We start from the raw sequence: 12,763 nt of genomic DNA, 5'->3' as shown, positions 1-12,763 counted from the left end.
AGTTCATGTTCTTTCGATATACTTACATAACTCGTATCATAATCTTCGACGTTCAAAGAAACATCCAAAGAATCGACACTCATACCCACTGCTCCAGAATCAAATGGAAGATGAATGTCGTAGGAGTTGATCGGCTATAAATCAGAAGTGGGCAGCGAGTCGAATGTGCGGCGTGGTGGGCGCGGCGCTCGCGCAGCTCATTAGCTGCTGGCTGCCGGTGTAAGTGGCTGCAGGACTTGCCAGATCGCTATCGCTCCACGCACCGCGGTCCACAATGCAACTTCTGCAGAGGTCACGCGATTAAACTGCGCCATCTTTAGTTAATTACATCCCTGCCATTTCGTTTACGACCTTATGACTGCTGACCTCCATTCCAGCTCATTTCAATTTCAGTTTACTGACTCATTTGCAGAGTGAAAATACCTTGATTTTCATCTAAGATGTATTCTTTCCTCGTTCTTTGTTCCTTTCTCTATAGTAGTTAATTATTAATTCTGGAAATTTACCTTATCACATGACACATCCGCTATGCCTTTACTATAAGTTCTGGTGAGGGTATCAGATAGTCGATCGGTGGCAGTCGGCGGCGGTACTTCGGCACACTTTCCTAATGCAGCCGCATCCGTGTATAACGTTTCTCCCAGAGCTCGTTATGGACGCATTGTTTCCACGAGCCCGCACCGCTTCCAGGTTACAGGCGTACGCACTCCACTATCGCGCACGGCAAAAATGTTGCTTATTATTTATTGTTATCAAATGCATGATCGCAGCACAAGTAGACTGTAACTAACTGTCGGGAAACCTGATCGCCTTCCTCGTCACTCAAGTGTCTCCATTTTCAACACAAAAGAAAGTCAGGAGCGGTGAACAGGTATTGAGTAAAAATCCCATAAAGCTACAAAATTGTTTAAACGTAGTCGTGGCCAGATTCCGTAAGACATTGACATAACTGAGAGCATTATACACTTACCGCTGCAGGGCGAGGATCATCATCACCAAATAAGGAAGTGTGCACTTGAATAAATATACCGTCGTGGAATATTGGAGCAATTCTCTCGTAAAATGGCTTTATGTCCCTGTGGGCTGGTGCCTTGGTGGCACTTTCTACGTAGGTATTGATTTTAATACGTGAACACCTACATGCCTGAGGCTGTTATCAAATTTTATGGCATTATGATGTTTCCTTTAAAATATGGCTGCGAAGACCAAAGTTGCATTAAGCTTTTAGTAATTGTACCTATCTTTTGTCTTATCTTAAAGATAAGCAGATTAAATTTACTACATACTTACTATTTTGTTTTATGTTAAGCTACTTATACATTATTATGTGCTTTAAACTGTATACTTACATTAAAAGCGGTTGCTACATAAACGGCACTGTAGCATCTAGTAGCGGTGGTGTCCTTCCATACCTGGGCAAAGCGCTCGCTTCCGCAGCTGTCGATTAATTAGCCGGCACCTGTCCAGGGGATCGTAGGGTTTTTTACAATGTACTTAATGGCGCACGAGCCTTGCCAAGATCTATCACCAGCACAGACAGTGCGATTCACCGTAATTGGTTAAACGATATGCGCACGGGCAGCTGGATTGTATTTTAAGAAGCAGTTTTATGTTACAAAAAGTTACCCTTTCGTTGTTGTTAAATATGGTTGTATACTTATTTTCAAATGAACGTGAGCATGTCGTATTTTATCAGTTTGTGAATTCTGTCTATTGTATAATGGAGCTATGTGTAATAGAAATTTCCTGACTTCAAAATGTTACCCCAATAATTTGTGCGATGCATTTATGTAGAACCACAAGCAGTGTACGTTTATTTCATTATACGTCAGCTGGGTATGTACATGATGTCTTGTGTATCTGTATAGCCGTCCGTTGTTTTTTTGTTATTCGAATAGCCATCACATGGGGTCGATACCCTCAAGTTTAATTTTACAGAGTGCGTTCCTGTGACGCTACAAACAAAGGGTCCTGTGTTATGCCGCACCCACCTACACCACACGCCGGCTATAAACCTATTTATTATGATTCACAGCTTTTTACTTAATAAATGCATTTAAATTAGTTAACCTAACGATATTCGTTAACATGCAATATTAAATCATGTCTGGATCAGTAATCATTTAAAATAATTGTTTATGAATGTACAAACAAACCGTTAAATAGATTTACATAGGCATTGCTAATATTCTATGAAATGTTTAAAGCCACTTACAGGCCAGTTAAACCAGAAATCAATTAGGATCATTATCTCGTGTTAGTAAAAGACATCGAGATCGTTCCAAATGCATAAAATATCTCTAGTACCATGCTTCAGGTATTAAAGTGCTGTAGATATCTGTGTCAGCTCGTGGTCATCTTTGATTACTAATTAAACAGAAATTGATGTTACCGCTCTCGTCGAACTAGTCCTAGGGACCTAATAAATGCTATCTGTGGTTCTAACATAAGTACTTACGACCTCACCGCAGTAGATATCTATGGCCCAGACTCATTCTCTTTTGAGAAAATCTACCTTCATCCTAGTAGTAAATTCATATGTGTTATTCTGTTGTTATAGGCGCACGTGGTGTCGGCCTTCGAGCAGAGCTTGTCCAACATGACGCAGCGGCTGCAGCAGCTCACAGCCACTGCTGAAAGAAAAGTAAGTGAAATATCTATCGCTGTTTATAGTTAGTACGTACCTTTACAAAATATGATGTGAAAGAATCAAGATTGAGGAAGTGACTCATAAGAAGAAGAACAATTATAACTTTTATTTATTAATTATGGAACGCCAGCAGGTAATACAGCATATCAGTTAAGTAGATAATTATATTATGTAGACAGGATAGAACTGCAGTAGATACATCATTTGGTGTGCATAATTAATAAGGTGCGGACAAACTCTCGATGTAAAATTTCTCGAGAGAAAGGCCGTTAATACGACCATTTCAATATGAAGGTGTTTCGTAATATTAAGTACTAAAGTTATTCTCAAAATAAAACCTATAAATTATAAATTGCAGCTGCAATTCGTTCGTAAAAGTTGGATTTTATAGTTGAGTTTCCAATTTAAACCGAGGGCGGTGTCTTTGCGATCGATGGCGTTTGATAATATTACACGAATGTTTTATTGGCGAACACGTTTCGGCTTCGATTAAATATGTTAAGATGTATGAGCGTGTAGGATACCTTCTCTTTTTTCTTCTATCTTATCGCAAACCAATAAAATTCGTAATTATAGCGTCGAGACTCTCATTGTTTTTAATTGTTGTCTGTAGGACTCTGAGTTGACGGAGCTGCGGCAGACGATCGAGCTGCTCCGGAAGCAGTCCATCCAGGCGGGGCTCACCACCGCGCACATGCAGTCCATGGGCATCAGCCCCATCGTCAACGTGTCCGGACCACCCCCAACGGTAACATCCCATATTGTGTACTTATTAGGACCTATAGTATAAAAACATTAGCCGTTTTCGGGTTCCGCTCATCTTGCATAATCTTTATTGACCAAAACTCATTTCGCATAACTCGTATGGTCTAAACTTTTTTGGCCGAACCATCACTTTGCCAAGACTTATGTGGCATAAGGCTCGTTTCGTCTAAAACTCTTTAGGCACAATCTTTAAACACCTAAGTTTCGTTTGCTCAAATTTATGTTCGTCTATACCTATGTATAATCTTGTTTCTCCTAATGTTTTCTTAATAAATAATATATTAAGTATGTAGTAAATGTACAAATTGTGGTATTTTTCTCCTACATCCCGAAAATCACGATATTGTATGATCAAAAAATCGAAAGTTAAAGACCAATATAATTATTACAAACCCCATGAGATCGAAACCTAAAAATAGGTGCGACGACGAGCAAAGCGAGGAGGAGCGTGTTAGGTGCACATGTTCATCAAAACCAAAGCGGAGCGCAGCGAAGCGGAGCGGAGCGTTTTCCAAACAGCGGAAACAATACAAGGCACCAGTTTGCGCTATGTAGGGAGACGCTCCGTCAAAGTTGAAGCCAAACGAATATTATTACTTTGTATAAACTTATGCCATAGCATTATTAGGCTATTCAAGATTCGGCAATACCATTATTAGGCTAAACAATGTTATGCGAAATAACTTTTTACTAAACGAGATTTATGCCATACGATTTTCGGCGTAACGAGACTTTGACCAAACGTTACTATGCAATACGAGATTAGGCAAAGAAATCTTATGCCAAAAAAGGTAGAACCGCCGTTTTCACATTTACTTAATTGTTTGTAGCTAATTACAATCAATGGCCCGTGCTTAATCCTTGGATCAATCAGATTTCTTTAGCAAATTGCAGAAATCGTGGAGGATATTGATGTTAATTACAGTAGTGAAGTGTATCAACGGTCATTATGCGTCAGACGACGATAACATCTGAGACCTCCAACAGCTAATAGAGCAGTGAACTAATACAGTCGTTAGACATCGTCATGCGTTATTGCAATTTGTGCTAATCAATCATTATCGGAGGCCTCGTTAGACGCACAGTAATCAGATCAAGTGCATTAAGCTTTTTTGTACCACCGGCGGTGCCAGTATAACTACAATTTTCTATAAGAAAATATCTTAGGATCAATTACGAACAAACAGACCTCAACTCGAATCATCCGCTTTTAAAATGAAGAGGAAGAAATTATCTTGTGTCCCAATTACCCGATCATTGTCGGTCGATCAAAGTGATTCATCAATATTTCCGACCGACAATTCCTTTCGACATTAATTCCGCCAAATGGCATATGTGTTTCTTAAACATTTTCCTTTTCATATCACAACAGTCGGTCTCACGACTCATATGTCGCACAACAACCTTGACCACAGAATAATAACTAGTACCAGGTACAGAAGCCCATCTTCGCAATGGCCTGCAAAGAAATATGACTCCATCCCATAAGCAATAAGATCTAATTTAGATCGCGTTCCGGCCGCACACGTTTTTATTTACTTACCTACCAATTAATTTTTGAGGGAATATGCGCCTTATTTCACTGGACTACGGTGCATAATAAGTTATACGTGGTTATACGCATTGAAAAAGAAGCCACCTTAGGGTTGCCTCAGCACCACAGACTACAACGTTTACTAAGCAACGGACTGAGTTTGTAAAAAGAATGTCATGTTTTAAAACAAAATTAATTTGAATTTAGAATAGGTACAAAGCTATTCCAAACTTTTTTTCTATTGGAAATAACCAGTAAAAACAATAACAATTTCATAGTTAAGATATTTTGAAGTACATAAAATGTGTATGAATACCTAAAACATTTAATTTTGTGAAAACATGTTTTTTTTTCGTTATAATTTATATTATGGATATAATTTATATTATGATACAGAACGTGTTAGTTTCGTTAAGCACTAATCCCACTCAGCGCACATTTTATAATCGATTCATTAATGCATTTTGAAGGTAGTTGTGTCTGTAAATTTAATACTTTAACGAAAACAAAATTGGAATAGACTTTGTTCAACGTGGAGAAAAAAAAGGGTTTGTAGTTCGGATTAATTTCATTTCAAATAAGGAACGTAGAAGAAATCAATAAAATACTTAGGACGTCTTGCACAACAAAGTTAAATAAAATTAAATCTATGACCTCTTGCTCTGACATTATACTGTCAGAGCAAGAGACAAACTATTTAATTTTATTTAACTTTGTTGTGCAAGACGCCCTTAGATTAGTTTTACCTGTCAGCATCTTTTGGTAATCTAAAAAAAATTAAATTTGGATCACGATCCGTATTTAAGCAATTAAATACGGCACAGTATTTTTTTGCTGCTTTTTTTCTTTTTATGTCCATTTTTGTATTCATAATTTTAAATAAATACCTAAATACGACATTTATAAACTAGTACAAAATAGGAACAAATAGCGCGCGCGTGTATCGTCTTCCGCTTGCGGCAGCCGACTAGATTTGCCCCATGGATGGGGCAGGCGCCAGGCTGGCGCCTGCGCCGCCCATGCGCGGAGTGACACAGGCCTGCCTTGACTTAATTAATTCCTATTGTTTGTTTACGAGAAATGTCACAGAAACCGTTACACGAAGCAGGAATTATAGGTCGTTACTAATCACATTGGTTGATAATTTGATTGGTTGTAGCAGGCGGAGGCTCCGAGCGCGCAGGGGCCGCAGGGGTCGCCGCAGCGGCTGCTGCAGGCCGGCAACGGCGCCATCACGAGACATCTCTCCACGGACAGCGTCTCCAGTATTAATAGCCTTAGCAGTGGCTCCTCGGCGCCGCACGACAAAAAACACAAGAAAAAAGGATGGGTATGTATCACTGCCAAACCGGTTCTAATACTGAACTCATTGAAATAGTAACTTGTAACCGTGGTCCGTTTTGTAAGTAAGTATTTAACAAAAACATTGCTTCCAGCTGCGCTCATCGTTCACGAAAGCGTTTTCCCGCAACGCGAAGATCTCAAAGACAGCGAAGCATTCGTCCCTCGGGCAACTATCATCGCAAGACAGTTCTTCGGGCTCGCACCACTACGACGACCCGCACACCATCCGCGAGGGCTCCAACGAGAACAGTCTCGAACACTCGCACGAACTACTCGACGCGCCCAAGGATAAGCCCGCCAGTGAGGAGACCAAAGGTGAGTTTACTTCCGTGATAAAATGGACTTGTTTTTAAAATATAAAGTCATTTTTTTGCATTATAACCGTGCCGTTTGACAACATCAATAAAATAAACCCATTACTTAAAATGGACAAAATGTTTGTACATAACTTACATTCAGAATACAGTTTGTTTTAAAATTAAGTTTACAATTTATTCAGAACAACAACTTTCATTGGTAGAACGAGATCTGTCAGACGTGACGGCTGTAGCATGACCACGTAAAGTGGGCCCTGCGGGTCATCCGCTAGATGAGCTTAGATCCTAAAGTACACAAACCGACAGCTTGGAAATTGCTTCATTCATTGTGTCCAGATTAGATTAAACAACTACGACTATTGTATCGTTTCCCTCCTATCTTAACAAGTTATAAAGGGCTTTTGTGTTGAAGACGGTACAGTTATTTGATACGGATTATTGTTGTTTCAAGACTATTGACTTGACTTGAGTATATCACTCACTTGTATGGTTGTACTATTAATTACAATAGGTACTTAAATAAGTAGGTAGCTTAGATACTTGTGCTGTGTGTCATACATAAAATACCTAATTTGTACGAGCGTGGCGTCGCGATACCATTCATGTTCATAATAAATCTCTTAAAATAGTTGAGTCTACATTACATGTACATACATGTTATACGTTCTCTACTACTAATTATTTTTATTTTCGTAGTGTCATGTGTAGGATAACATCAAAGACTTATGCGCACTATCAGGGATAGAATAGGAAGATACAGATAGCATATTTTCTTAACCATACCTATCTATATTTGTAACAGAAAAAGCGGAAGACGCGGTGCTAGTGGACGAGCTGAAGCGGCAGCTGCGCGAGAAGGACCTGGTGCTGACCGACATCCGCCTCGAGGCGCTCAGCTCCGCGCACCAGCTCGAGAGCCTCAAGGACACCGTCATCAAGATGAGGGTAAGAAGCAGTCAGTCTTTATTCTGTCTATTTTAACTTTGAGACTACAAAGACGGACGCATTGCGTTTCAAAAGTACCTCATCTCAGGACAAGGTCTCGATAAATCTGATTATGGAAGGAAATGTTTTAACAGCTGTATTTTTTACACAGAACGAGATGCTGAACCTGAAGCAGAACAACGAGCGCCTGCAGCGGCTGGTGACGTCACGCTCGCTGGCCGGCAGCCAGAGCTCGCTGGGCGCCGGCGGCGAGGACCCGCGCCGCTTCAGCCTCGCCGACCAGCCCACCATGCACCAGGTCTGTGCCTATGACGTCACGATTACCTTGGATGGAAGATACAACAATCATTTCTCTCCGATACACAAAATACTAACTAGTGCTATCATTGATTGATTCCCATTCACAAAACAAGAATTCTGAAACAATAACTTAAAAACTAATAATTCCTAAAATATCTAGCAATATTAGAACTCAATTGTTCTTAATTAATTTAAAGCTTAAAATAGAATATGGAGCACCCACTTAAATTTGTAACTTGATAGTAGCAACAACGTTTGCTAAGCTGCGCTAAATTACAACGCGGATATTAATAGCTTTCACTGCACAGTGTAATTTTCTTAACAAGTTTATTTAGTTGACATCTACCAATTGTTAACATCCTATTTCTGTTCAACAGATGGAAATGCATTCCCAGCCTTTAGACCTCGACTTCAACTGCATTAGTACGACACCTACAATGGATTTTTCCAAAAAAGGCTCTCCAAAGTCGGCTATCGGCGAACCAATCTATGGGAACAAGACAGTTTGTGAACTGAGCGAGAACAGTGAAGCCATGCTGGGCGGCTTGAACGGGACGGATATCTTCGCTACCAACGGACTCGGCGGGTCGGACCGGCTAAGTGGGGATTACGATATAAACGCCGTCCTGCCGCCACCTAAGTCCCGGGAATTAGCCATCGGAGAGAGCTACTCGGATATCGGTAAGTGTCTAGACATCCTTAATGTTTACTTTAATTATCTAGTTACAGCTGTTAATACTAGAGTGGAGCGACCGTGTACCTACATGGTTTTTATTCAATTTACAGGTGCAGCGGAAAGCCAAGGTGATACTACGGACGGCAAGAAAATAGCTATAGCTGTATATTTAGGACAACCAGAAACATTCCAAAGATATTTCGAAGAAGTGCAAGACACACTTACTGAGTCGGAATGCAGATTCTACGCGAAGCAATCCGCCTTCAACAACCACTACGAGAAGCAAGGCAGCTTCGACTCGCCGCGCATGTCGACGAACCACAGTCCCGAAGTAGAGATTCAGGAGTACCCCCCCACTATTAATAAGTCAAACACAAATAGCCTTAAAAGCAATAAGTCTACGCACAGTAGTTCGTATAAGAAAGTTTACAATAGTGACTCGACAATAAACTGCAACGAGTTTGTGATAGCTCACACTTATATATCTGGCAAGACGACTTGGCAGAACTTAGATTACATAGTTAGGAAGACATTCAAGGATTACCTGTCGCGGATAGACCCGGGCACCAACCTGGGGCTGAACACGGACTCGATCACGTCGTACCACCTGGGCGAGGCGACGCGCGGGCCCGAGATGGGCTTCCCCGAGCTGCTGCCGTGCGGCTACATCGTGGGCACCGTCACCTCGCTCTACATCTGCCTGCAGGGCGTCGGCAGCCTCGCCTTTGACAGCCTTATACCAAAAAATATTGTTTATAGGTATGTTCAACTCACTTATTGTTATTATTCACCATGAAATAAGAAGTTTTTTTTTTAAATTAAGTACCTACTTATTTCTTTAGTTATAAAATACACTATATGTTAATGTTTCGTGTGTTTTCAGATATGTTTCGTTACTGTCAGAGCACAGACGTGTGATATTGTGCGGGCCTAGCGGTACAGGAAAGTCGTACTTGGCAGCAAAACTTGCCGAATTCTATGTACAAAGAACGCAACGACGAGGCAACCCTGCTGAAGCTGTGGCTACTTTCAAGTGAGTTACACACTTTATTATTGCGTAACCGGTCTATTTACCTATTTCCAACAGATGTTGGCTTAGTGATACTGTTTGTATCTGTCGCAGGCATCTGGTTTAATCTCCTGTTTGATTGAACCACTAGCCCGTTCATTGGATGGCGCTATTCAGTTGTATGACTAAAGGACAACTCGTCAAGTCGTTGAATGTAACGTTCGACGTCTTGACTGAACGTCATTCAGCGAAGTCGTTGAATGGGATATAATATAGCAACTTTGTAATGTCTGGTTAGGGTGAACATGACCAGACAAGAGTAAAAAAAAATACTATGTTACAAACCTCTTATCGCACAAATTAACTAAACAATAACAATAAACGTACCTTCATATTGTTGTTCATAGTTATCCAGTTTCGCCACAATTTTTTCTTTGAAACTATCCGCCCGCGGCGTAATAATAGGTAACTCCATGTTGTCACACTATTTTAACACAAATAACGCACTTTAAAGCTAATTTATTGGCAAAAAAAACTATCAATATACCTACGTGCTTTTTGTGTCAGCTGTTAGCTGTTAGACGCCATGTTTGTTTTATTCACCACCTGACTGATTTTAACTCAGCTAACTAGTTGGACGTTTTGTGACGCTTGTACAATCAACGTTCGGCCTAGTCATACAACTGAATAGCGCCATCCAATAGGCTAGTGGTTCAATCAAACAGGAGATTAAACCAGATGCCTGCGACATATCCATTGTGTTGTATCACATATTCCCGACTAGATAGACACTATTGCATTGCGCGCCCCTATATTACGCTATCACCGTATCATATCTAACAATACTAATTTCCCCAGCGTGGACCGCAAGTCGGGCAACGAGCTGCGCGCGTACCTCACCAACATCGCGGAGCAGTGCGGCGCGGGCGAGCAGGCGGCGCTGCCGGCGGTGGTGCTGCTGGACAACCTGCAGCACGCCTCCGCGCTGGGGGACGCCTTCGCGCCGCTGCTGCCGCCCGGCAACCGCTCCATGCCCGTCATCATCGGTCAGTACACTTTATAGTAGTGTTACTTAATACCTTATCTTTGTGTGAATACCTAACCTATGATATATAAATACTTTTTTTTTCTTTCTTTTTCCCTTGAATTTTGTCAATGATTTTCGCAGTTTACACACCTACTAAAATTGTAACTTACTCACAATGAATTAAAATTTTTGCAATGTTACTATAACTAGTTAATGAAGTTTTCTCCTGTTATTTACTTTATGTTTAACTTTTCGGCCCTCCAAGTCTATAAGTTTAGATTTAAGATAGCATGTATATTTTGTTTCCATATGACTGTTTGAAGCCAAAAATAAAATAAAATAAATAAAAACTAACGACGTTCATTGCAACAATGTGATAGACTAGTCGTTGCTAGCACAGCAGTACACCGATTTTCATTTTCCATAAGCTAGAATGAACTCTCGGTGAGAAGCAGTATTGTTAACACCCATGCCAAGTGTATGATGATAATTTGATAATAATGTGCTAGGTTTAGCAGCTATTGACTTGAAGGCAATGATTTTCCAGTAAACCCAATGTCAATTAAAAGTCGCAACATGTCTAACTTGAAACTTAATTTATTAGGAACAATGTCTCAAGCGACGTGCAACACGACGAACCTGCAGCTGCACCACAACTTCAGGTGGCTGCTCACCGCCAACCACATGGAGCCAGTCAAAGGGTTCCTAGCAAGGTACGACTCTACTATTTCCTTTAATTTTACAATTGCACTTATTTACATGAATACTCATGCCGATTCTGAAGGCAGAATTTCTAATTTTAACGCTGACAAACTATAAATACCTATGAAATTTATACGAGGACACTCATAGAGTCGAATTTTAAACAAAGAAATTAAGGTTTTGAGATCTCTATAATTATGATTCGGCCTTGAGAATCGACACCACTAACTATATGGTTCGTTTGTCGCTTTTATAGTAAACTTATGGACCTTTTTATCCTATTGCTTCGGTGTACCTACCTATTTGATTAATTTGTAATAACAACGTTTTAAATAGTCAATATAATCACCGCGATACTTCGCAGGTATCTCCGTCGCAAGCTGTTCGCGCTGGAGCTGCGCTTGGGCCGCCGTGAGCCGGCCCTGGCGACCGTGCTGGAGTGGCTGCCGGGCGTGTGGGCCACGCTCAACGCCTTCCTGGAAGCACACTCGTCCAGTGACGTCACCGTCGGGCCGCGGCTCTTCCTCGCCTGCCCCATGGACCTTGAGGCTAGCCAGGTAATTATTATACTCACTATAGGTTACTATATGCAAAAAAACATATGAGAATGTGATGTGTGAAGGATTTAAATTAACTCTATGCGCCGAATCTAGTAGTGTAGCTGAGATAGCGTAGAACGATGCGCGAAAAAAGTCTTGCGGCTTTGAAAGCAAGCATAATATTTTTTCTTAGTTCGTCATGCCTGCCATACTACGGCTTCTTCATTACATCTATGCCTACCTCAGAAACAAACAGGCACTCCGTTGACTATCAGTGTTAATACCCCTTAAGTCTACATGGGCATGGACAATAACCACAAACTAAACCAAACTACTCTCTTCTTCCCAGGCGTGGTTCGCAGACGTGTGGAACTACAGCATCGTCCCGTACGCGTCGGAGGCGGTGCGCGAGGGGGTCGCGCTGTACGGGCGCCGCCGCCACGCCGCCGTCGACCCGCTGCAGCACGTCAAGTCCACCTACCCGTGGCGGGAGCCCAACCACTCGCATGTCAGTACTCATGGAATAACCTTATTATAAAAGGGACAAGTATTTAGAATGTTTTTTAAGATACTTATGTATTGAGGCTGTTACACACAGTGCCGAAGGCACAACCGGCGTATGCCACAATACATACTACAGCCTACTAACATATAGGATTACTTGGTGATTCTAGAAACTAGACTCCGAAACACATAACCGCTTTTCGGCCCTTACGATGGATGGCTTTATGTAATCCTAATCACAAATTACGAGTTACTATATTTTATTTATGATCTATATTTTTGTTTTACAGACCCTCAGCGCTATAACAGTTGAAGAAATTGACTTAGAAGAGACTAACCAGAATTCCAGCACCAATAATAACCAAGATCCACTGGTAAGCAGATAGTAATCACTATTTCGTCTATAGCTAATAACGTAACTTGGGAAACGGAAGTGGTGCACGAAAGGGAG

The 12,763-nt window shown here is 41.1% G+C and overlaps 1 protein-coding gene across 1 annotated transcript in view; it reads left to right on the top strand.

The window, feature by feature from the left end:
- LOC105398384 (protein sickie) overlaps nt 1-12,763 on the top strand; it is a 144,904-nt gene that overhangs the window by 130,729 nt on the left and 1,412 nt on the right. The window contains exons 20-33 of the mRNA XM_048625954.1: nt 2,561-2,644; nt 3,264-3,398; nt 6,109-6,279; nt 6,386-6,608; nt 7,413-7,555; nt 7,707-7,853; nt 8,233-8,536; nt 8,642-9,290; nt 9,415-9,564; nt 10,399-10,586; nt 11,172-11,280; nt 11,634-11,826; nt 12,158-12,316; nt 12,603-12,686. Of these exons, the coding sequence (XP_048481911.1) occupies nt 2,561-2,644; nt 3,264-3,398; nt 6,109-6,279; nt 6,386-6,608; nt 7,413-7,555; nt 7,707-7,853; nt 8,233-8,536; nt 8,642-9,290; nt 9,415-9,564; nt 10,399-10,586; nt 11,172-11,280; nt 11,634-11,826; nt 12,158-12,316; nt 12,603-12,686 (2,739 nt within the window). The remainder of the gene's footprint in view (nt 1-2,560; nt 2,645-3,263; nt 3,399-6,108; nt 6,280-6,385; nt 6,609-7,412; nt 7,556-7,706; nt 7,854-8,232; nt 8,537-8,641; nt 9,291-9,414; nt 9,565-10,398; nt 10,587-11,171; nt 11,281-11,633; nt 11,827-12,157; nt 12,317-12,602; nt 12,687-12,763) is intronic.

This window comes from Plutella xylostella, chromosome 15 (assembly GCF_932276165.1).
Source record: "Plutella xylostella chromosome 15, ilPluXylo3.1, whole genome shotgun sequence".
NCBI classification, from domain to species: domain Eukaryota; kingdom Metazoa; phylum Arthropoda; class Insecta; order Lepidoptera; family Plutellidae; genus Plutella; species Plutella xylostella.
This window is presented reverse-complemented; position numbering and strand designations above follow the sequence as displayed.